We start from the raw sequence: 25740 nt of genomic DNA, 5'->3' as shown, positions 1-25740 counted from the left end.
CCATCTACAGTCTCCTTTGATGGCTTCTGTTTCTCAGGGGTGCCTGCCCTGCATCCCCTCCCAAAGCTTCGCACCATAAGTGTGTGAGGATGCCCGTGTTTATAGAAGGGAAGCTGAGGGTCAGAGGATCCAAGGGATTTTACCAGGAGGAGGAGATGCCTACATTTAGGAGTCCCTTTGTCACATAGCTCCTGGTTCACTGTGTCTTGCTGCTTGTCACCCTGGAAAGTCCAGGGAGATCTGTGGGCCAGGCCCGCTTCCTCCTCTGACTCACAGTTATGCAAATTCAGGGGAGCCACCTCCTTAAGGAGTTAGGCTTCTTCATCTCTTAAACAAAGTTGGATGAACTCTAGTGCACCTTCCAGCTTCAGCCCCTGTGATTTTCTTGACCCAAGAGTTAGGAGAAGGCAGATTTCTGCCAGGCTATCTCCTGTGTCTCGTCACCCCATCAGCCCTCACCTGAAAGCCCCACAAAACTGAGTGGGATAGAAAGCTGAGGAAGGGGACTAACACTTGAAAGGAGCTAATTCTGCACCAGTGTTGTGCTGTGAGCCAGAGTTCAGATCTTCATCAGGCATGATACTAGTTTCCTTTAGATTAATCCCTGGTATTTATAAAGTCTTCATCATTTCTGTGATTTGGGGTCTTCTCCTTGGCAGGCGGTAAAGGATCCGCCTGCAATGCGGGAGACCTGGGTTTGATCCCTGGGTTGGAAAGATCCCTTGGAGAAGGGAAAGGCTACCCACTCCAGTATTCTGGCCTGGAGAATTCCATGGACTGTATGGGGTGGCAAAGAGTCGGACACGAGCAACTGTCACTTCACTTCCTCTGCCTCTAGAATGCAGTCTCCCTACCCACTCCCCACCACGGAACTCAAGCTAGAATAATCCACTTTGCATGGCCTCAACAAGAATACCTGCTACGCTGACATTTTAATAAACAGCTGGAGAAAGAAGCCTGGGTAGAAAGACTGGCTTAAAGAGAATGAGCAGGAATGAGTCTCTTGTAAAGGGTGGAAGATGATTTTCTGATTTACTAATCTGGACCATCTGGGGACCAAGATAATGAAACCTTGAGTATTTTTGTGAAAAGGGATTAAAAAAAAAAAACTTTATCGATTGTTTTGATGACTTCCCAGGAACCTTTGTGCTGTGTGGGATGTCTTGCTCCATGATCACCTTTAATGCTGAATTCAGGGTTGGGGTTTGTGATGACCTGTTCCCCCCAGAAGAACACTGGATAGAGAAGGATCTGAGAAGAAATGTTGCCCTCAGCCTGTAAATGCTTTAAAGACAACTGGCAGTTCAAAATCACATCCCACGTGATTTCTCTGCCTGAATTTTTATAAAAAGTCTTAAGAGACCCGACCTGAACACAATTACAAGAAATCACTGGAAGAGCCCCAAAACACCCATGCTTGGCAACCCCTGGTGAAAGCTGGGTCCCTTCATTTCATTGAGATGTTGTCAGGGAGTACTCCAGGCCCTCCCTCCAGCTTGAGGGGAAATGTGCCAGGCTTCTGCCTCCGGAAACTATGGGTCCCAACAGGGGAGAACTTGATGAGGGTTTATAACAATAACTCAAAGGTGGAGTCTCTGACAAGATTAGGGTGTGGGCAGGGTTTGCACTGCCTTAATCTCATTTTAGGTGGTCATATCTCCTACTCTTGACCCTTTAATCTTGCCTCAGGTGGTTTCTCTGCTGCTCCTCCCTTGATTAGCAACAGTTGGAATCCACCCTTTGGAACTCAGGAAAGATCATGGAGGCTGAAGTCTCCTCTACAAGAAATGGGGGACAGAAAGACATCCAGCCAGGCCCCCTTGATTTCACCATTTGCTGCGAGCTGTTTCAAAGGCTTCGGAAGACTTGCAGAGTCCTCATCCCAGCCTGCGAGGCAGATTCCTCACTGCCTACATCTTTGTTGTTGTTCAGTCACTAAGTTGTGTCCACCTCTTTGCGACTCCGTGGTCTGACTCCATGGACTGCAGCACACCAGGCTCCTCTGTCCTTCACTATCTCCTCGAGTTTGCTCAAACTCCTGTCCATTGAGTCAGTGATGCCATCCAACCATCTCATCCTCTGTCTCCCCCTTCTCCTTTTTCCTTCAATCTTTCCCAGCAGCAGGGTCTTTTCCAATGAATCAACTCTTCATATCAGTCAGCCAAAGTATAGAAGCTTCAGTTTCAGCATCAGTCCTTCCAATGAATATTCAGGGCTGATTTCCTTTAGGATTGACGGGTTTGATCTCCTTGCAGTCCAAGGGACTCTCAAGAGTCTTCCCCAGCACCACAATTCGAAAGCATCAATTTTTCAGTGCTCAGCCTTCTTTATGATTCAACTTCATGGCCCACATCTTGGAGATGAGCAAACTGAAACCAAGGAGGGCCAGTAATTTGTCCTGGGTCACACAACAACAGGGCTGGAGGCAGGGGCAGGGGGAGGGCATGGAGAAACGGGGGAGACACTTTCCCTAGTGCCCGTAAGGTGGGAACCGTCCCTAAGCCCTCAGAGCTATACATTTATTTCCTTCTACAGGAAAGAAGACTTTGCTCCAGAATCAGCTGAACTGTGGCAAAGCCATCTTTCCTTTGCTGGTCTTAATGGCTGGAGAGAGATCACCTTCCCTTTGCAGCCTCCTCTGTGCTGAGGATGAAGTGAGCGTCAGCCTTCCATGGAGTTGCTGCCGGTCTCTGGCCGAGATGCCCTGGCCCCCTAGAATGAGAGTGATTGGCGTGAAAGAACGGGAAGGGACGGTGCTAGGAGCCTGGTCAAGCATCTCTGACCTCTATTCAGGGAGTCATGAAGCCAGATCAGACAGTACTCTACCTTCTTCCTCCTGGTGACTAGTGCTACAGCCAGCGATTCACAACTTGGGGGATGTCTCCCATTGCTCCTGCTGCTAAGGATGCCCGAGACCCAAAGCACAACTGCGGGTCCTCCCTGTTGTCGTCTTCACACCAGCACTGTTCTTTTCAGAGTTTGTGGGCTGGTATGGGGTCGCACCGAGTTGGACACGACTGAAGCAACTTAGCAGCAGCAGCAGCAGTAGCATGATGTTGGTGCAGATTCAGAAAACCCTGACTAACAGTTTTCCACCCACTTTTGCTGCCTCTGGGGCCTGTGGCAAGTTACTAAACTGCCTCAGTGTTTTCATCTTCATTTTTTTTTTTTTTCCAGCTGCACCCCATGGAATGCGGTCTTAGTTCCCCAATCAGGGATTAAACTTGGGCCACGGCAGTGCAAGTGCTGAGTCCTAGCCACTGGACCCCCAGGGAACTCCCCAGTGTGCATCTTTAGAAATGGGGACAAGAATGACTTCCTTGTAGGGTTTTGTGAGTATGAAACACTATCTTGCACATCATAGATGCCTAATCAAATTTGTCTTCTTTTCATCAAACAACTAGGTTGAGAAGATACACACCTAAACTCAGGCGAGACCAAGCTCAAGTTGAGTGTCAGACGACCAGTATGGTGGTACCTCAGGGAGGGGAGAGGGCTGATGGCAGAGTGGGGGTGGGGGAGTGTTCTGTGGTCTCTTTGGAGCATCATCTCAGCTGTGGTCTGTCTCAGGATTGGGAACCTCCTAGGTTCAAGGATCAGACATAATGAGGCAAGCTGATAATATCCGTTCCGTTCCGTTCCGTCGCTCAGTCGTGTCCGACTCTTTGTGACCCCGTGGACTGTAGCCTACCAGGCTTCTCCGTCCATGGGATTCTCCAGGCAAGAATACTGGAGTGGGTTATCATTTCCTTCTCCAGGGGATCTTCCTGACCTAGCTACACTCAAAATCCACTCAAACCATTTGATCACATAAGGTCCCCTCAAAAAAGCATATTGCAGTAAAATAACTGAAAAGAAAAAAATCTAATCTTTGTAAAGATATTCATCATAGCATTATCCAAAAGTAGAAAACTAGAAAAATCAGAGAGTAATAGTGAATGCCTGAACAAACTATGGTACATTGCTCCAACACCTCATAAGTAAGAAAGTCCAACACCACATAAAAAAGCTCCAGCACCACATAAGTGAAAAATGAACACTATTATTCCCTTGTCCAGACATAGGGAAAGAGTGTTATAGGCAAAATAGTATAAAAAAGCAGAACTCAAGATATGCAAATACTGATCACACTATTTAGTGTCTATGCATGGCCACCGAAGAGACACACAAGATGTGAATGGTGAGCTCTTTGAAATTATGAAATTTAATTTTGTGTAAATAAGTTTATACTAGGGCTTCCCTAGTGGCCTAGATAGTAAAGAATCTGCCCACAATGCAAGAGACCCAGTTTTGATCCCTGGGTTGGGAAGATCCCCTGGAGGAAGAAACGGCAACCCACTCCAATATTCTTGCCAGGAGAATCCCATGAACAGAGATGCCTGGTGAGCTACCGTCCATGGGGTCACAAAGAGTTGGACATGATTGAGCGACTAACACTTTCTAAGAAGTTTAGATAGAGTATGGTACAATAAAATTTCAGTGCAGTTTTAAAGTTAAACACATTAGGTAAAAAGTATTAAAGCAGAAAGCCACACATAGATAGAGGGATTGATAGCACTTGTGCATATTTTTGGCTGTTAACAGGTCTGCATGTGGTATTTGTTCTAAATTGTGCTAATGTATCTCGTCACTAACTAAACAAATGCTTTTGCCCAGTCTTGTCTTTTGTTTCCAGCATCAAGAGAATGGCCATGCTGGTCTCCTTCTGTAGTCAGATTCAGCTGACCTGTGTGAAGCAGGATTGGCTGGTGTGAATAAGAGCGAACAGCACAGGGAAGGGCAGCCAGGAGGAGTCCAGTCCGATGCCGTCAGGGCCAGGGACTTTGCTGGGTCCTGATGTCAAACCAGATGTCATGCTGAGATAACCGTGGCCCACTCAGGAGAAAGTCTGTCTCCCTCTTGTTGGGCGACAGCTGTCCTGGGCTTTTGCACACTTGTGTCCACCTGCCCAGAGCTCAGGCAGTCAAAACATCGTTCCTACTACTCCCCTGCAGAAGTGGAGAAGAAGCTGTTTCCAGACTGGTGAAAATCTGTCTACCTACAAATAAAAGGCCAGAGGGTTTTTTCTCAGTCTGTTGATGGAAGTCAGGATGACTGAAATACTGAGAAAACCCAAGTGTGATGTGAAGAATACTGCATCTTCCCGCTGTAGATGGCCCCAGGCTAGAACACTTGATGTAAGCACTTGCAGGGCTTCCTTTGGGGAAATGGGGTTGCTGTTCCCTTTGTCTGGGCCTGGGCTTCTGCTCACAGTGCTGCCTGTCTAGTTTGGTTCACTCTTGGTCCGAGGCCCTGCAGTGAGTGGGAGGTAGACCCGGGAAAGGAATGCACACTGTACCCTTCCCTCAGAGGGAGGTTTTCTAGAATTTGTCCTCAGTATGCCCTAGCAGAATTCTGTACAATTATGTATCAGATCTCACACGCCACTTGACGTGTAAACTTTTTCATTTTTAGTTTAAGTAGCTGAAGCGTATCAATTATTCTGTCATATTTTTTTGAGGAGGATACACACACACATACATATATATATATATATAGTTTGTATATATTCAAACTGAAATTATTTTTTTCTGTAAGATTCTAAATGCTAATATTTTTCTTTTGGACTGACATACAGTTTTATTAGGACTCTTATGGGGTGTATTTGATTAACCAACATGAGCTTGTTTGGAAGAACCTCTGTGGGTCCCTGGGGGCAGGGGCAGGGGTCACGATGGTGCCCTCACTGCTCTGCTCTCAGGCGGGTGGCCTCAGATCACAACCCCTGAAGCCCTAGGACCTGACATTGGCTCCCTGAGAACTCTGCGCCCCTGTGGGCTGCTCTGTGGGCAGCAAGGAGCGGGTGCAGGGCCAGAAACACATAACAGCAAAAATAAAATAGTATTTTCATAGGGAACACTCATGGAAGTGCTTGTTATGTGCCAAAGCTCTTCTAAAAATTTTATGTACGTTTACTCACTTAACCCTGAAAACAACACTGAGGTCAGTATTGTTATTTAGCTCATTTGACAGAACAAGGAAGGGGATGGTAGAGGTTGGTTCTTACAGAATGTTTACCCCACTCGGGTCAGGGCACTAAGAAAGTGACTCATCACATCTCATTTACTCCTGACGTGCCCAAGTGGTTTCCGCACTATTGTCCTTTTATAGACGAGGGCACCTCACCCAGAACAGGGACCCGCTGTCCTCAGACCCCTCCGGGAGTGTCAGTTTGGTCCCCTCCTCACCCCCAGATAGGAGCAGAGGTGGCAGGTCCTCACCCTCAGGGTGCAGCTGAGCGCAGGTGAGAATGCTGGTGATGGGAGGTGGCGGGAGGACATTGGTCCTTGGAGCTTCCTGACGTCGGAGCAGAGCAAGCTGAGAGGCTGGGCTGTCAACAACACAGAGAGAAGGAATGCAGCAGGTGGGGCAAGGCAACAACTCAAGGTGGGTGAGCTCTGGGGGACATCCCTCTTCTGTGTAGGACCTGGGCCAGGAGCAACTCCAACACGGAAGTGCTCTGGTGTTTTCCCCAGAGACACTGCCCATGCTGGGGAAATGACAGGCCCTCTTAGCCAAAGTGGCCAAGGTCCAGGGCTTCACCCTGAGAGGAAGGTGGGTGGCTGCACAGAGCGTCAGGCTGGGACAGGACTCAGGCACACAGAGTAGGGAAGGCTTTCTGCCAGCAGGATCCTATGACCATTTGTTAGGAGTGTGCATTATTTTATAGGTTCAAATTTATGTAACTTATGAAGTGTTCAGTGAGATCGAAGAGGCTTTTCTGATGGACATGAATGTTTTGAGCAGGCGGGTGACACAGGCCCCTGCCAGCATCTCACTTGTCAGCTGGTGGCGCATTATTGAAACTAGTCCAGATTCCTGCAGATCCACTATTACAATTTCCAGAAGTCTGAAAATGTCTTGCTTTGCAATTTCAGAGTATTTTAAAATTAGAAAGGGCAGGAGATATATCTTGCAATCTATATTAAAACACACTATCCTAGTAACTGTAGTAACTGTTAGAACTTTGATGGTTCCCAATGATTTGTATGTTGACTGTTACATCTTTGAATGTATTTTCTTAATTTTCATCTTAGAAATGGTTGAGAAATCATACTTAGAAAGTGAAAGTGAATCCCTATAGGGCCTTCAATCCTGGCACAGAATGTTCGCGAGGTTTCTGAGGTGCAGCTTTGGGGCCTTGTGTTCCAGGCCTGTGGGTGAGAGCGGGCTGCCCACTGCCCTTGCATGTGGACTCCAGCAGCTGTGAGTAGCAGCTCTACCCTCAGTAGAGTCACTGCAATGCGGTGGTTAAGAGCCTGGGCTCTGTTGTTGGATAGACCTGATCTGAACATGAATCCTGCCACTTGTCAGTGGTCGCAGCTATCCTTTCTTGTGTGTTGAATGGAACTGGTGTCCCCCATTGTGTGGTCTCATGAGGTAGCGCCCTGAGAGTTCTTGGCCCAGCCTTCACCCTCCAGAGAGCTCTTACTGAGGGGTGGGGACAACCTCTCTTGGGGCTTGTGCCACCTGAGCCCCAGGCTCACAGGCTCGGCCTGTTCTGGACTTCGGTATCGAGTAGTTGCTCAAACTTAGAAGCAAATGGAAAACATGCCCCCCGGCCTTCCCAACGCTGGAGGCCATATTCTCCTATAGCCCTGACTCCAAGTGGGGGCCATGGATGAACAGCCTGAGCATCTCAGCTGGAGCTTGTTAGAAACACAGATGCTCCGGCCCCCACACTCAGAAGCTGCCTTCCAACAATTCCCGGCAGTTCTTCTGCAGACCCCCTCTACTCTGACACTCAGGGCGTCACTGTCCTCCAGACACACGAAGACAGCCCTGGGGGCCCCAACCTTCCCACACACCCTGTGGGGACCTTTGTACCAGGGCCTCTCACTGTCATTGGCCCAGGTCAAGTCTAGGCCCAGCATCCGGAATACCTGGGCCACCTGATCCCCTTGGGGTCTCCTCTGTGAATGGAGGCTGCTCCCCTTCTGGGGTTCCCTTCATGAATGGAGACTGCTCCTCCTTGGGGCTTTCTCTGTGAATGGAGGCTGGAGTCCACTTTGCTAAGTGTCTGACTGCTCTGATGGTTGATTTAGGACCCATAAGAGGTGGCTGTGGACTCAGGTCTGGGTGGACATGCCTCCTTCTCCAGTTGATTTTTCAGACCCACAGGTGGGAGCAGCTCCCCACCCGCCACCCCCCCCATGGGGGTCATTTTTCTTCCTTACATCTCACCTGCAGGCCTGGGTTCCACTCTAATACACACACACACACACATACACACACGTACATGCACATGTCTGGGCTGCGTTTGGGTGTTTGAGGGTGGTGGAAATGGGATTTCTAGGTCACCTGGGGTCACCTACATCAATCCCTGAGGCTACTAGGCCTGAAATGCTCTCTCTTTCCCCTGCCTCTTTCCAAGCATCCATATTTCATACCCTTGAAGGCTTGGGTCAAGTTCCAGCCCTACCAAGAGTTGTCCCAGGGGTTCAGCCCTGGAGGTCCATGTCCCAACCCTTTGAGCGTCTCCCTGTCTTTCTCTGAAGCTGGCACTAGTGATTCTGCATGGCTTCCAGGTGTGGTGTGGCCCTGACATGACCACATGATCCTGGGGTCAGTCTGTATCCATAAGGTCAGTTACATGCATGAAGCATGTGTGGGTCACCTGATGCCTTGTAAGAGAGAAGCAGTGTGCTGAGTGGTGTGTGTGTGTGTGTGTGTGTGTGTGTGTGAAAGAGAGAGAGAGGGAGAGAGATACTCTGCCTTGAAGGAAGCTACAACCTAGAAGAGAGGCTAGGACAGACTGGGTAACTAAAGCAGGAATCAGATGAAAGGCAGAGAATTTTTTTATTTTTTTTTAATTAAAAAAAATTATTTATTTTAATTGGAGGCTAATTACTTTACATTATTGTATTGGTTTTGCAATACATTGACATGAATATGCCCCGGGTGTGCATGTGTTCCCCATCTTGAAACCCCCTCCCACCTCACTCCCCATCCCAGGGAAAGGTCGAGAAAAGGGTGGGAAGGAGCCTGGTGGAGTGAGTGGCCTCTGGAATAGTCTTAGGGGGTGAAGAGAGGTTTGCAACCAAACCAGTCTGTAGCAGAGAAAGGCTTCATGGGGCAGCCAAGCGAGGACAAGGAAGACCACATTTCACATCTGCCTCTCAGAAGATGAGGGATCTGAGATATCAACCTGGTAAAGTAGCTGGCAGGTCTCAGCTAACGGGCAGAGGCTTGGAGGGAGAGGAGAGGTGAGGTGATCTGTGTCCTGCACGTGCCCAGGTTTAGATTGGCTGGTCCTAGCTAGTCTTAGCCAGTCAGCACTGCCCAGAGCCTATTCCAAGTTTCTGAAAACAACTTGGGCCCCCATCACTGTAGTGACCCCTACGTCAGAAGCCTCCTCCGCAGGGGTGGTTAAGCAGCCTGGTGATACGTTACCTTGGCTTGGAGGGTATACAACTGGAGAAAGAGGGGGAACAGTGAAAGCAGGCTTAATCAGTAAGGGCATGTCACAAACAGGCGAGTTTCTAGCAGCTGTCTCCTTATCTGCTGCTCCATCAGACACACTCTTCTGTTAACCCTGAGTGCATGGCTGAGTCTCCTCTGGTGCTGGAGGCCCTCAGGGCAGGCGTGATGCTCCCCTGGCTGGCGCCAGAAAGGAAACACCATCAGTCCCTGGGGCTCCCTGCAAGGACACAGCAGCGAGGGAGGCTCTGTGCAGCAGCTGCTCCTGTGTTCTCCTCCCGTGAAGCCAGGGCCCCAGATGAGGCTTTTGGGGGGCATCTGGCCTGGACCACAGAGATTTGAGGGGCAGGCTCAGTGATGAGAACGCACACTGATTTCTCACCTATGTGACTTTATTTTCTTTCACCCCAAGGATCACAGGCAGAAACCAGCACAGGCTGCCTGTTGGGCTTTGAAGGAGCAGGTCCCAAAGCTGAGCACACACGCCCCCTTCCTGCCAGCAGACAGCAGAGGTGCTTGGCCAAGCCCATGGAGAAGGCGCCCGGCCCCCTCTGACTCACCGCCTCCCCAGGCTCGGCCGGCTGCCAGCCGCCACCTGGACAAGCAAGGACAGCTCCCACTCCAGCTCTTCTGCCCTGCGGGCCACCCAGGCTCTCCTGGCCTCCAGTGCCAGGGCCTGGCTGCTCTGCAGGGCCAAAGGTCCCAGATTCTTTCCGTGGGGGACACTTGCCTCTCCCTGGCAGGGTCTGTCTTCATGCTGCTCAGAGGGGCAGATCCTGGGAACCACCTGGAAAGGACATGAATGGAGGAGAAGATGGGACTCTGCAAGCCCTGAGCCTATCCTGTGACCCCCTGTGACCCTGGTCACTCTGACAGACTTCAGGCAACACCCAGCTGAACCCTCGGGAAGATGCCAACAGGCTACGCCCAGGGACTGGCCTCATGTTGAACAAAGAAAAACACAGTGTCCCCTGCATTTATGTTGCCTCACTCATGCATAACAACAGCTAATTATTTCATTATACAATCATCACGTTTAATAATTTGGAACAATTATTGAATAATTAAATCTTTTCATAGCCCCTCAGCTCATCCTGTTTGTCCCTTCTTTAATACTGGGGATATTGACACAATGTCTCTTTAAGCATGAAAATCTCCAGTTCCTTTATTCTCATAAACCGCTGTCACCTGATCCCCTCAGTGCAGCAGTGCTGGGTGCCTGCACCTCGTCCCATGGCTGCCTCCAGGAACCAGCCCTCCAGCTTACTTGGTCTCTTGGGATGGGTCTGACTGTGCTCAGGGGAGGAGTGACAGACACACTGCGTGGGCGACTCAGAGTGCCGTCTGCATTTGGGCTTCTCTGGAGCATCTGGAAGGGTCTGTGTGTTTTGTGGCTGTCACATGACACACTGTGCCTTGTGGGCACACAAGATAAACTTTCCTTGCTTGTTTGTGAGCATAGAGGTCATTTCTTGTGCTTTGGTCTTGAAAGGACAGCTTGACTGAGAAGAACCCACTTTTCAGACTCCCCAACATCCAGACTCAGGCAGGAGGTCTGTACTCAGGGAGCATCTTGGCTCCTGAGGTCGCTGGCAGGCGTGACCTCCTTGGTTATGAAGAGGGAGGCCTTGGTGAGCAGTGTTTCTGGGCACTGAAGCCTGGTGACAGGGGTGCATAACTCTGCACCCCCTGCAACCCATGGCATTGCCTGTCTTCAGCAACTCAGCAAGATGGGAACTACGGGGACATGGAGGAGGCACTGGGCTTGGGTGCAAAAGTCAAAGGGACACCGAAACCTCAGGTCAGGAGGAAGAGGCCTCAGGAATCCAGTTGTCCACTCGAGGCCTGCAAGCTGGTGTTGCTTTAGTGGCGAGGTCAGTGCCGACACAGCTGCGTTGTCACTGTGTCTCATTCCTGTGCCCCTCTAGCTTCGCCAGGTCTTCACCTCCAGGGACTGAGCTGGGATAGGAGTGCATCTCACAGAAAACTCTTTGTTTAGGCCACAGCTGGAAAAGCTATTAATATTTCCATTGTACCCTTTCATGCCCTTCCCCAGTCTTTCCAGGCCATCAACGTACTTACAGACCTGAAAATGACAGATGGCCGACATGCTCCTCTGCCTATACATGTAGCACTGTCCCCCAGAGTGAGCCCTCTATCTGCCAAACATAACAGGCAAAACTGGTGGGCCTTTTGGTCCGAGCTGGTTGTTTTGTTCTGAACCCCTTTCTATGGAAGACACTGTGACCCGGTGGGCCCGACATCATGAGACCCAGCTGTCCGTGGACACCTCAGGAGCTGAGGTGGTGGTCTCATAGACTTACCACATATGGATTGTTTTTGCTAGGCGGCAGTTGGCCTGTTCTGTCCTCTTCTTTCTGGAGCGCTAAGGCTTGACCACTGAGCTGGAAGAACTCCTCATTCAGCTTGTCCAAATTGTCTTCCACCTGCTGTATCTTCCTCTAGAAACAGGGGATACACTGTCCTCATTACTCTCCCTTTTCTTCTAATTTTACTAAAAACCCATTGAGCTTCTCTAGGACAGGTGGGGGCATCAAAGCTGGATGTGTGGAGTTGAGATATGTCTGCTCTTGAAGAGCTCAGCACCTAAAGAAAAGGGAACGCAGGCCTACAGTCTGGTGTAGTGAGAACTGTGTGGAGGGATGTGTGCAGGGCCTACAGGAGCAAAAAGCAGGAGGCCTAACACAGGCAGTTGCGATCAGGGAGAGCTCTCTGGAAGGCGGGAGACATCGCAACTGAATGTTAACAAAAAGGAATTAACTGGGTGGACAGCTGAAGTAGGGCAGGATAGACAAAGGCAACAGCATGTGTGGAAACACAGAGATATGAGAGAGCACAAGGAACTTTCATCTGTCTCTCAGTTCACCCAGTTCCATCCATGTATCTTTCCATCCATCCATCCACCTATGCATCCATCCATGCATCTATTCATCAGCACATTCATACATGGATCCATTCATCCATCCATTTGTATGTCCATCCATTCATAGATAAAGATTTATTGAGCACCCATTATGTGTCAAGCCAATGGTTGATTATGGAACCCCATTAGCGAACTCCCATGAGGTTTGTAGTCTATAAGGAAAGGCAAACATAGAACAAGGAATTATCAGTGACAAATGTTACCCAAGGAGATGTTCGGCTTGGTGTGGGAAGTAGTCAAAGTTCAGTTTGGTGGTAGCATGCATTAATAATTTGTTTGGAAAAGTGGACAGAGATGATGCTGGAGACATAGGAGTGGTGGCTGGGGACAGCAGGCTGTGAGGGGCCTTGTGTGCTAATTGTGGCTACAATGGCAGAGTGTCTTATTAATTTTTTGGGAGAGTGAGTGCTTTCTGATTAAAAATTGTTTATCTCAGATACTCTTATAGGCAGAGATGATTGTGTAGCTAGCTGAGTTTGGCCCAATGTTTCATGAAAGGTTTAAATTTTGTACTCTTCAACCAGTGGAATATGAGAGTGTTTATTTCTTTATTCCTCACAATTACTTAGTACTTGGACAGAGGAGCCTGGTGGGCTGCAGTCCATGGGGTTGCACAGAGTCAGACACGACTGATGTGACTTAGCAGCAGTAGCAGTAGCAGTTAGTCAGATTGGTATCACCAACTCAATGGACATGAGTTTGAGTGAACTCCAGGAGTTGGTGATAGACAGGGAGGCCTGTCGTGCTGCAGTCCATGGGGTCTCAAAGAGTCAGACATGGCTTAGTGACTGAACTGAACTGAACTTGGTCAGATATTTTAAGTAGATAAAAAAGGGTGTTTAGTTTAATTATTTTTTTTTCTGACTCTTTGAACATTCTAATAAAATTTACTTGTTTGTGTTTCCTTTCTCTAAGGCCATTTGCACATTTTTTCTAAAAGAGTAAAAGTGTCTACTAATGGTAACATTTTGACCTAGAGATTTTATATTATTATGTGATCATACCTTACCTTTGGGAATTTTTTTCCCATTGTTTTGAAAATTCTTTTAAACCTTCACCTCTTGCCCTTGTGAACACTGTAGAAATCAATGAATCCTTGTTGATTGAAAGAACGCTTTTCTTGACCAGTATTCTCCAATTCTAATTTCCTGTGTCCCAGAGTCATACACGGTGTGTAGGTGACAAGCAGACTGGAGGGTGGGCAGTTTCCCTACATCATCCCATGTTGCTGGGCTGTGCCCCTCCCCACGCTGCCTGGCCCCTACCTGCAGCTCAGGAAGGGCTCCCTGCTTGTGCGTTGGAGCAGGGCTCACAGGGTCTCCTCCATTGATGTCATCCCGGGGGTGCCATCCAGCAATTGGCTGCCTCTGGGGGCTGAGAAAAAAAGGGATGAGAGGCACCCTCTCAGGCCTCTACTGCTGGTGGTCCACCCCCTTTGCCGCGTTTAATATCTCCCCAGGGAGTCTGAGATTAGGGAAAGAGGAGATATGAGACTTAAACATGAAGGACACACACATAGGTCCCCTGACGCTGGACGACAGGACCCAGGCAGCCTTCCCTGCCCACGGGTGGTGACTTCTCAGTGCCAGGAGCACAATTCACACCCGGCACATGTCAAGGAGGCACACTGAGATAAGAAAATCTCTCTGCCTTCCCATATCTGCCTAAAAACAGGACTTACCTTTTGAAGGGGTCCCTTCCCCTCTCTACCAGGAGGCTCAGAGGGTAATCACTGGAGGCACCCTAGACCCTCACCAGCCCAGAGATACCTCCAGAGGAATTTACATAGACACAAGTCCCTCCACCATGACACTCCCCTGTATCTACCATCCCAAGATCTGCGGCCCTAGAAACCCAGAGTCCTCTACTGTTATCTTGTCACTTCTCTAAAATGTGTTCTTAGAGTTACCACAGTTCCAACCTCCCCTTCAAGTTATTCTGCACTGAGGGCCCCACACGTGGGCCATGGACACATTAATGAGCTTCTGTTTTCTCTTGTTGCCTGCGTGAGAACCCGAGATCGGTAGAGGAAAAAGATTTTCCCTCCTCTGCATCAGCTGGCTGTGCCCTGCCTGGCTACGTGCTCTCCTGGGTCCAGGGACTGCCGTCTGCTGTTGCCCTGCCAGGCCAGGAGGAGGCCTGTGCTAGTCCATGTAGGTGCCTGGACCTGCACACCCTCATACATCTCCTTTATTGTGCTGTTCTCAAATTGTCCCTCTGTTTCCTGCTACAAGCCTGGCCCGTACATGGATGTCTTCTTCAGTGTCCCCTTGGGCCGCTCAATTCCAGATCTCAGTTTTCACACCTTGAGGCAAGATGGCTGGACGGTGTCCAGGGAGCTTTTGGGCCTTGGAGATCGGCCTCGGGTCTCAAACCAGACCTGAGTGCTCTTACTATTGTCTCAGGTCTTGTTAACGCTGCTGTCCTCCAGGAAGACCCTTCCCCAACACCTGCTGCTAGGACCACCCTTATTTAAAGCCTATCTTATCTTTCCTGATCCTTATAAATGTCTTTAAATTTCTAGAAGTCTTTCATTATAATCACTTGTTCCTCTAGACTCCTTCAGCCCTGCGTCAAAGGCAGCAGTAAACATTCTCCTGACATGGAACAACGGACTGGTTCCAGATTGGGACAGGAGTACCTCAAGGCTGTATATTGTCACCCTGCTTATTTAACTTCTATGCAGAGTACATCATGCGAAATGCCGGTTTGGATGAAGCATAAGCTGGAATCAAGATTGCTGGGAGAAATATTAATAACTTGAGCTATGCAGATGACACTACCCTTATGGCAGAAAGAGAAGAGGAAATAAAGAGGAGAGTGAAAAAGTTGGCTTAAAACTCAACATTAAAAAAACTAAGATCATGGCATCCGGTCCCATCACTGCATGGCAAATAGATGGGGAAATAATGGAAACAGTGACAGATTTTATTTTCTTGGGCTCCAAAATCAGTGCAGATGCTGACTGCAGCCATGAAATTAAAAGATGCTTGCTCCTTGGAAGAAAAGCTATGACCAACCTAAATAGCATATTAAAAAGCAGAGACATTACTTTGCCAACAAAGGTCCATCTAGTCAAAGCTATGGTTTTTCCAGTAGTCATGTATGGATATGAGAGTTGGACCATTAAAAAAAGTTGAATGCTGAAGAATTGATGCTTTTGAACTGTGGTGTTGGAGAAGACTCTGGAGAGTCCCTTGGACTGCAAGGAGATCAAGCCAGTCCAACCTAAAAGAAATCAGTCCTAAATATTCATTGGAAGGACTGATGCTGAAGCTGAAACTCCAATACTTTAGCCACCTGATGGGAAGAACTGACTCATTGGAAAAGACCCTGATGCTGGGAAAGATTGAAGGCAGGAGGAGAAGGAGTCGACAGAGAATGAGATGGTTGGATGGCATCACTGACTCAATGGACATGAGTTTGAGCAAGCTCTGGGAGTTGGTGATGGACAGGGAATGATTGGGTTGCAAATGCAGTCCATGGGGTTGCAAAGAGTTGCACACAACTGAGCTCCTGAACTGAACTGAACTGAAACGTTCTCTTGGGTGGTCCTCATGGAGCTGCTGGGAGGTATTTTCTCATGATTCCCAGTGTCCAGTGCCCAGGGCAGAGTCCAGTCAGGGATTCAGGTCTCCGGACTCCTGACCTTCATTTCCTTTTGGTGATTCTCTTTCTGGCAACCTGGACCTCCAGAAGCCCCAGCCTGGCGATGTGAGCAGGAGAGTCTGGGCTCTTCTCTTTTCTTCAGGAGACTTCAATCATCTGTATAAGCTCTCCAGGACTTTCAGTCAGGAAGCCAAGGGGAGAGATATCTCTGGGAGGACGGGCTGTGGTGGCTTTGGTGCAGGGATTAGAGGGGTGAGCATTCAGACTCAGCAAGTTTGAGAGTCAGACGCCCTGGGCTGCAATTCCAGATCCTCCTGTAACATAACCATTCTGAGCCCCAGCTACCTCACGTTTAAACTAAATGGTAGTACCACTTCACAGGGTTGTTGTGAGGATCAGATAACAGACAAAGTGCTTATCTCAGTATCAATAAACACAGTCAATGATTTTACCACTTCCTTTCCTCAACTCAGAGGAACAAAGGAGACTGTGGGTCTCCACCTGAAGAGAGATGGGAGTTAGAGGAAGGAGAATCAGAAGGAGGGGCAGGAATATGAAATCTGGGGTCACCTGGAGTGAATGTGGCCTCTTTCCCATGGGTGGGGACAACCCCAGTGAGTGACATGAGTTCTGATGAGGTCCTCAAACTGGCAACCCCTTGGCAAACCTGGGTGGCAATGATAATGGGGCTACCAGGGGCAGGGAGCCCCAAAGACTTGTAGCTGTATCAGAATGGGTTGAGGTTCTAAATTAGGTGGTGAAAAATAAGAACCTCGGTGCCAGGGGGCTTAGGGTGTCCATGCCTGCCCACCTTGGGCTTCGGTTCTCCTCAGGGGAGGGCAGAGGCTGGGGCTCAGGGAGCACGTCATTCACCAGCTGAGCATCTTGTTGACTGGCGGAGACAGGCTGTTCACCAACCCAACCAGAGACCTTGGGAAGGACAGAGAGTCCTGTAACTTTCCTCCATTTCTGGCCCTGGAAAAGAACAGTGAGGGACCAGGACGTCATTGCTAACTCGACCTGGACAGGTGTGCCGACCTGAGTGTGGGATGCCCTGTCTCTGGGGAGCCTGGCCGCTGACTGCCGGGTGCTCCTAGGGACCCCAGAGTCAGTTAAGACCTGATGAGGGTGGTGTCCTCCCTTGTCTGTGCCCCCAGGCCTCCCGGGACACCTGGGCCACAACAGACTGCCGTGCTGCACAAGGGTGCCACGCTGAGGACCCAGAGGCTGAGTCCTCAGTCCCTCAGACGCGCTGCCCTCAGGCAGGAACTGGGGGCCGGGCCCCTCTTGAGTGTCCTGTGAGAGGCCAGGTCAGCTAGCAAATGGGGGGCATTGTCTCCAACACGCTTCTTGGAGGAGGCTCAGAAGCGATGGAGCAGGGGCATCTAGAGCACAGGCCACGGACCCTGGGTTCTGACCAAGGGCGGGGCGCTTGCAGAGCATGAGGCCCAGGTGCGTGTGAGCCTGTGTGTGATGCATGTGCTCACATGAGTGTATGGGTGTGAGTGTGTGTGGCTGTGTGCTGTGCCCACATGCATGTGAGTGTGTATGGTGTGTGTGATGCACACGGACACGAGTGTATGGGTGTGAGTGTGTGGTGAGTGTGTGTGCATGTGTGCCCGTGCACCTAATGAGTCTGCACACAGTCAGGCTGTGACTGCCCCGGGTGTTCACCTTTCTCAGGGCCCCAGCTGGTGGCCCACACGCCTGAGAAAGTGCGGTTGCCAGGGCCGCGATGGCTCGGTCCAGCTCCACATGACAGCCTGGGGAGGACACACTAGGGGTGCAGCCTGGGGAGAAGAACACAGAGAACCCCTCAGACATCCCCTCATCCATCACAGCCACCCTGCCAGACATCTCACCCCTCCCTGTTCATGGAGTTGGTGTGTGTACCCCACCTTTCCTCTAGGCAGTCACCTCGCCAGCTGGACACCCAGGGGCGGAGCCTGGAGGAAGCATCCTGCTGCCTTGAGTCCAGATGGTGTCCCCCTCTCTGTACAACTCATTCTTAACTGCTTCTAAACTCAGAGATCTGCCCCTCTGGTATTCACGCCTCTGTCCAACTCAGAACTCTGCTGTGGTGTGGGCCCCCAGGCCGGCAGGCACGTGCTGTGGCTGCACACCTCCCAGTCACACAGTGAGTCTCCTGGGTTAGAGGAAGATTTTGTTTTTTTGTCTTTCTGATTTGCTAATGCTTTGTCACATATTATTTTTGAAAATTTGGCCAACAGAAAGGAAAAATGGAACCCCAGCATTCAGCTTGCAATAGCACCTGCCTTCTAACCCAGCTCCTGTCAGCGCCCAGGACAGAGGGCAATGACTGGTCTCAGGCAAACTTCAGAGGAAGTGTTCTCTGTCCTTCTCCTCGTGATCACTCGGCTGGATGTCCCAGCCCAGAAGGTACAGACAAGGAGTTTAAGAAGAGATGGTTTGCAGGGAAGGTCAAGGAAAGCTCTGGATGTCATTGCTTAGTCCCCAGGGTCCTCTAGGCCACACACTCACACACACGCTTACACACTGTCACACCCACCCACCCACCCACTCACATACACACACTCACACACTGACACACATTCACACACACACACTCATACACATGCACACCCACCCACACCCCACACACAGTCACGCACACTCACACACACACACTCATACACATGCACACACACACACTCATACACATGCACACACACACACACCCCACACACATTCACGCACACTCACACACACACACTCATACGCAGGCACACACACACACTCATACACATGCACACCCACACACACCCCACACACATTCATGCACACTCACACACACACACTCATACGCAGGCACACACACACACTCATACACATGCACACCCACACACACCCCACACACATTCATGCACACTCACACACACACACCCCCCACACACATTCACGCACACTCACACACACACACTCATACACATGCACACACACACTCATACACATGCACACCCACACACACCCCACACACATTCATGCACACTCACACACACACACTCATACGCAGGCACACACACACTCATACGCATGCACACACACACACACCCCACACACATTAACGCACACTCACACACACACACTCATACACATGCACACCCACCCACACCCCACACACATTCACGTACACTCACACACTTACAAACACACCCCACCCCACACGTCCACACACACTTGACACACTCACATACATTTACACATACACTCACCCCCACACTCACAACTCTCACATATACTGATACACTCACACACACATGCATCTGCCAGGGAGGGTTTCTGGCATCTCTACCATGCCCCCTGATTCCACCTCTGCCCTGAGCTGGGACCTGGAGGACGCTGACCATGGAAAAAGTGACACAGCTGCCTGGACCTGAGCCCCCACACCACTTTCCAGGGAGTGGACTTCACTGGGGAACTACCCGCCTCCCCCAAAGGGCCAGGGAGCTCCGTGGGGGCTGTGGAGCCCAAGTCTGGTGGTGATTGACGAGCTTGTGGGGTCTAACGAGGCACGTTCCTGAATGCTGTCAGCTGCAGGTGGAGGCATATAAGTCCTGTGCAGCAGGGAGTGGGCTTCTGGGCCAGCTGTGCACTCTCTGTGGATGCTTGGAGGGTCCTTTAGCCTCTTTAGGCCTCAAATTCCTTATCTGTACAATGGGGATGTGGTAATACCACTCATAGGTTTCCTGTGACAACTGAATGGGTTAGTGGAGGTGATGTGAGTACAGTCATCGCGCAGTGCAGGACTGTGAGACATGGCTGGAAGCTAGGCTCCAGGGCCCTTGTGGCCCCAGGGAGTGGCACTGGACCCCTTCCTCGGTCAGACCCCTGTGCATGCTAGTGCCCTCCCAACCTTGGAGCGTCTCTCCCTGGCCCTGTGCTCAGGACCATTTTCTTTGATCAGGTGGGATGCTCTCTGGTTTTAGCACTGAGCGGGATGAACCATGTGAAACACTGTTGGGCCTTGATATCACAGTTTTTCACCTGCTGTCCCATCCCTGGGTACTGGCCTCGCACCTGGTGGACGCTGCTTGGGCTCCCCAGGAGAAGCTGTGTTGCGGCTGCTCCATGAGTCTGTGCTCTGTCCAGTGCCTGTCCTGGCAGCAGTCCTGCCCCCTGTCTCTGCATCTCCAGCCCTTCCCAGCCCTGGCCACTCTGTTGCACTGAGGCCCTGCAGGAGGTCCTGGAAGAACCAGGGCTGGGTCACCCTCTCAGGTCGGGTGTGGCCCTCCGTCTCAGCTCAGGCAATTCTTAGAAGGGTGGGTGGCTGTTCCTGGAGTGGGTGGGTGGGTGGGAGGGTTGGGGGGAGACGTGGGAGAGGCAGTGGTCCTGGTTGTCAGAGGCTGGGGCTAACCTGCAGCCCCTGCAGCTGCAGGCTGGCACCCCTGAAGAAGGCCAGCGCGTCGCTCCTATGCCTGCTCAGCTGGGCCGCCACATGCAGGCTCTGGTCCTCCAGCTTGTCGTAGAGTGTGCGAATGCTGAAGTCCTCCAGGGTGTGGGCTGCAAGTAGCTTCCCTGCAGGAAGGGACCCTGGACTCAGCAGCTCCCTTCTCCCATGGGGCTCTGCAGACAGGATGCAGGGGCAAAGGAGCATGGAGGCCTGCCTGTAGGGGAGACCGGCTCAGCAGAGGAGCTGACGGGCAGGTGGGTCGTCCCGTGAAGGGACCCTGAAGGGCAGTGCCTGGCCCCCCAGCCCAGCTCCTGACCGGCACAGTGAGGACCCAGAGCTCTGACTGCTCTCCAACCTCACCACCTGAGGGCGCCTAAAGAGCCACTCACACCTCCTGGGGCCTCAGTCTGTCTGGAAAATGGAAATACAGCAACCCTCCAAATGCCCATTTCTAGGTTTTGTGGTGAGGCTGAGAGGGATGGCACAGACTGCCACTAACTGTCAGTAGAAAAACCAGCTGCTCCCCACATGTGCGCCTGGTGTGCTGGGTGGGGGGTTGGGGGGGGGGAAGGGCAGGGGAGGAGGGTGGGGCAGGGATACCTGGGCCCCGGGCAGTGGCTTTCCTCCAGGAGTCAGCTCCTTTCTCGGAGCCCCAGGGACCAAGATCCTCAGAGAATGGAAAGCTGCAGAGAAGCAGCAGCCTCAGAGCCTGCACACACAGCCGGCCCCAGGCTGGCTGGGGGCTGCGAGAGGCGAGCCGGCGGGAGGGGACTCACCGGTCCCCAAGGGGCACAGGCTCCATGGGCATGAGAGGCTCCCCGAGGCCTCTCCACCGAGGACCCCGAGCCCTCACAGGGCAGGCCTGGGCCACCGAGGCGGGTCTCAGCACGAATCCCAGGCTGGTCAGCAGCGCAGTTGCCAAGCCAACAGCCAGCAGCACCCCTGCGGGGGTGGGGGTGGGTGGGGAGCTATGAGAGCAGCAGTCCCCACTTTCTCTTCCTGCTGCTTCTGGGCTCTAACCCCCCTGAGCTCCCTGTTAACAGCTCTCACTCCTGCCTCCGGGTGTAACCCAGTCACTATCCTATTGGGGGTCCTCCTGCACCCTGGATTCTTTGGGGGTGGGGTGGGGAGCCTTCCTGGGATACTGCTGCTCCGCCCTCCTCTGGCTGCCCCACTGCCAGGACCTTGAGCCTCAGCTGCAATGGGCCACCTGTCTCCCCCTGGCCGCTTGGACAGGCTCAACCTGGACAGCAGACCTTGCTCATGAATACGGAGGGAAGAAGGCGGGAGACCCACAGAGGAGGCAAGAACAGGCACCTCTGGACACCTCCACTCAGGGACCCTGCTCGCTGAGGCAGGGACTCCAGAACCCATGGGAGCAGGGGTTGAGACAGGAGGCCCAGGAAGGAATTTCAATATTCCTTGCCTGGCAGAGGAAGGCCAGGTTCAAGGACAAGTTTGTCGTCTTCAAGGCTGTGCCCAGGGTTGCAGGCTGGAGGTTGGTCCCCCCGCCCCCTGCAACCCTACTCCTCCATTCTGTGGTCAGTACCTGAGATTGCCGCCCAATCTGGGCCCAGGTTTGGCGGCTGGTGCCTGAGGACACCATGCCTGGCAAGCTGATAGGGTGAGGAGGGCTGCACGGGGGGCAGGCCCGGGTCGCAGGCCACCCCTTGCTCCTTCACCAGCACCACGGCCAGGCTCTCGGGCAGACCATTGTCCTGAAACACGTATGTGCCCGGATCTACAAACCGGTGAGCAAACCTGGGGGTGAAGGGCCAGAATATGGAGACAGTCTGAGGGCCATGAGCTGTGTCAGGGGCTCCCCCTAGAGTAACGCGGCCCAGGGAAGCCACCCATGACCCCCACCCCTGACATGGTCTGAGGCCCCCACTCTCCCCCGTGCCCTCCTGGTGCCCACTCTGGAGAGGCTGTGACCCGTACTCCAGGAACCAGGTAGCCTCACCACAGTCACCTGGAGAAGCTGAGGCGGGTCTCCCGCACCAGGTGTTCAAGCTGCCTAAAGGCCCCGAAGTCCCAGTGGGGGTTGCTGTTGAACAGGTGCTGTATCTGGTACACGGGGTAGTGACTGGCTGAGCGATCTGTAGAGTGAGCCGCTTGGCCTGAGCTCCCTGGGCTTCTGAAACCGCAGCCCCGGGCAGCCCACACCCTGTCCCTGGGACACTGTCCTGTGAAATAAACTTGGTGCCAGGTGAAACCCTTCCCTCTCGGCCCACAGAGAGAGATGCCCCCTTGGGTGAGCACAGCCGGATGTCCGGTGCCCTCTGGGGTGGGGTCTGTCCACCTCTGAACCCTGGCAGGTGGCACAGGGCAGGCACACAGCCAGTGCTCAGTTCCTCCTAGGGGGGCAGATGGGCAGAAGCACGGGTCTGTGTCTGGCCACTCCCTCTGACCAGGCCTGTCTCCTGCCTATCAAGACGTCACAGAGGCGAAGACTGAGGTTGAGCGGTAGGGCTACCCAGGCCCGTGGGATTACAGGAGAGCTGGGCCTGGAAACGTCCAAGCCGGGGTTCACTTTGTGCGAGTCCTTTTCCTTTCTGGCCCCATCACCCTTGCACTGCTTCGTGTGGGGGAACTTGGGCAGCTACTCCAGGTGTGAAACCAAACCCTTGGTCTGCTTTTACATGGGCTGGGTGCCTGTTGTATTCAGATCTGATTAACGCTGAGATCTTCAGCCGTACCAGAACACCTCTTCTTGAGCCTTCAATGTGTGGCTGTGTGTTGTCTCTACACTGATTGCTAAAGCATTTGGAAAGATAGTTTACATTTGTGAGCTCTCTGCCCCATATTTTTGCTCTTGAAATCCATTCTTTAAAAAACCTACTGGAGAAGGAAAAAAAATGCCGGCCAGGCACTGGCCGCCCTCTTGCCTCTGTCTCACTGGCTACCTACCTCGTGTCAATGATGTCGTGATGTGTGTGTGTGTGTGCGTGTGAGCAGGTGGGGTGCCCAGCCCCACAGCAGCCCCCAGGGAAGCACCAGGTGGGAGAACGGCAGGGAGTCAAGTCTGCTGAGAGCCTGACCAGTGCTCAGTGCGTGGAGGGTGAACGCTGAGCCTCTCCCACCAGTGAATATGTTTCAGAGGAGCATGCAGGCTTGTGTGGTGAGGTTCCAGTGGTGGGGGAGGAGTGTCATGGAGAGGCAGGCTTCAGCTCATTATGGGGAAGACAATCCTTATAAATCAAGGCATCCAAGATGGACAGGCTACTGAGCAGGCATAGGGTCTGACCCCGGCACAGGGCAGCCCTGCAGGCAGGCTGGAGCACAGGTCAGAGGTCACCTTGTTGAGACCCCTCTCCTCCCAAGGTGCAGAGGTCTGGCAACCCCACTTGGAGCTGGAACAGCAGGTCCGAGATATGGAATCCAGGCCCCAGTGAAATGACCGGTCAGGCCAAGAGCAAGGGCGCAGGCCTGGCCTGTAACTCGCTGCTGCGAATCTGGTCTGTATGTGAGGTCACTGGACACCTGAGTGGGGAGTGGTGAGAGAGTCAGGGCGGGACTCACTGTAGGGAAGAATGTGAAGCTGGAAAAGAACCACGTCCCCCGCTGCCAGGCAGATCACTGGGTTTGGAATGTGGGGGTGGATGCTGGGATCCTGGGGGGCATGATGCCCCAGGCCTGGGGTCCAAGATTGCCTCTGCCGTCTTGGCCTGGACACAGGTGGACCTGGGAGAGTTTGGGGGAGGAAAGCTGGAGGATCAGGGCCTGCCTGGGGGCCCCACGCCTACCTTTGCACCATGCCCCCTCCCCCAGTCTAGATTCCCTTTAAGGAGAAAAGATCATCTTCTCACATGACCTGTGACCCCTGCCAGACTAGGGGATCCCTCACCCCTCCAATCCCCACTGGGAAAGCTCACCGAAGAAGAAGGCATCAAGTGTGTCCCTGCTGGAGATGACCAAGCCAAGGAGGCCACGGGGGCTGCACAGGATGAGATGGACCCTGGCACTGCCCTGGAAGGACGGGTCTGGGCCCAGTGTGTTCGTTACCTCCTAAGGACAAAGCACAGCAATGAACACCTTGGGGGAGGGGCAGGGAGACTTGCAGCGTTGGATGGACAGAAGCCCAGACCGGCCCCTGGCCAGGCTCGACGAGGCTCAGCAGTGCCCACCCCACCTCCCCCAGGACATGTCTCCTTCCTCACTGAACTTGCCCAGGTGACGTCCTAACCCTGGGCTCTTTCTTGTCTTCAGGAAACACCCCTGACTCAACTTAGGCATTTTTCTCTTTTCTCTCCACCTGCAAATGTCTTACTTACAGAGCAAATCAGAAACCTCACCCCATCACCCCAAATCTTCTGTCCAGTCCCGGGCCAGATGACCCTTCTGACCCTTTCAGTGGCGAGCAGACATAGTGGTCTAGAACCTCTGGTGCAGAAGCATCCAGAGTGAGCTGGCCCTGGTCCTCTGTCTCAAGGCCCTGGAGAGAGCCAGGGCCACACCCTGGTGACCAGGAGACAGGTCTGCTCTGTAGCTGGAGGTCTGGGCTGAACAAGACTCTGGCTGGGGGGCTGCAGGGTCACACCATCTCTGTGACGTGTGGAGTGCCTACTGGGAAGTGAAGCTGATGGTTTCCAAGGCCCTCTGGCGTTCAGATGGGATGGTTGACACTGACATGAGGAACACCACTGCTGCCTCCTGCCTGCCCTTCCCTGCAGCCGCAGATGGACATTCATCAAGGCAGCCAAGGACCAGGCGGGCAGGCTGGTTCACAGACGGGCGTTCCCTCTGCCTCCTGGCTTTTTTAGATGGTGTTTGAGTTTTCTGCAGCCACCAGGCCTGGGCAGCTCCGTCTTTCCTTCTCCAGTGGGCAGAGCTGTCCTTCCATTCCAATCCTTCCTTGAGCTGGGCTCACCCTCTGGATGCTGCCTGCAGCCTTGTCCTTTATGCTGAGGATCAGCTTCCTGCTGGGCCCCCAGGTCAGGGAGAGCTGGGCGGCCCTGGCCAGACACTGGGCATCACAGAGCTCCTCTGCGGAGATGTACTCTTGGCACTGGCAGCTGTGGGAGAGGATGGGGTCTGTCTTGGGTGGTGTGGGGACATGCGGGCCCCTCCATAGGAACGTGAGCTGCCTGCTTTCCCTGAGCTGGGGCTGCTCTTTCTGTGGGGGACCTGCAGTGGCTGGACCACACACGCTCATGCCCTGCTCCTGAACTTGCTGGGGCATCTCCTAGGACTAGAGCCATGCTTGGGATGAAAACCTCGTCCTGGCGGGGGGAGTGTGGGGGAAGGCTCAGCACTTTGGTTTGACTTCCAGCAAGGAAGAGGGATGCGAGAGCCAATGGTTCATCCAGAACTCTCT

The 25740-nt window shown here is 52.4% G+C and overlaps 1 protein-coding gene across 1 annotated transcript; it reads right to left on the bottom strand.

Annotated features, from left to right (window-relative positions):
- Positions 1-9938: 9938 nt before the first annotated feature.
- LOC148775831 (uncharacterized) lies at positions 9939-25605 on the bottom strand. Its single transcript, XM_088842822.1, has 14 exons — positions 25294-25605; positions 24299-24431; positions 23946-24131; positions 22396-22522; positions 21973-22184; positions 21200-21365; positions 21024-21106; positions 20388-20548; positions 20051-20216; positions 17687-17802; positions 16824-16942; positions 13669-13777; positions 11784-11921; positions 9939-10195 (listed from the first exon to the last, which is right to left on the bottom strand). Exons 1-14 carry the CDS (start codon positions 25603-25605, stop codon positions 10016-10018), a joined length of 2208 nt encoding a protein of 735 aa, XP_088698948.1. The 3' UTR covers positions 9939-10015.
- Positions 25606-25740: the final 135 nt, after the last annotated feature.

Source organism: Moschus berezovskii, chromosome 13 (genome assembly GCF_049115385.1).
Source record: "Moschus berezovskii isolate FMDL1 chromosome 13, NW_MosBer_1.0, whole genome shotgun sequence".
Taxonomy (NCBI): Eukaryota; Metazoa; Chordata; class Mammalia; order Artiodactyla; family Moschidae; genus Moschus; species Moschus berezovskii.
This window is presented reverse-complemented; position numbering and strand designations above follow the sequence as displayed.

What these genes read in the sequence shown, in the direction of transcription:
- LOC148775831 (XM_088842822.1), bottom strand. Translation starts at nt 25,605, where the DNA reads ATGCCCCAGCAAGTTCAGGAGCAGGGCATGAGCGTGTGTGGTCCAGCC. An exon ending in ACCCGCCTCAGCTTCTCCAG is followed by an intron (nt 22,185 to 22,395) that starts GTGACTGTGGTG and finishes CTTCACCCCCAG; the next exon opens with GTTTGCTCACCGGTTTGTAG. An exon ending in TGCAGCTGCAGGGGCTGCAG is followed by an intron (nt 20,217 to 20,387) that starts GTTAGCCCCAGC and finishes TGGTTCTTCCAG; the next exon opens with GACCTCCTGCAGGGCCTCAG.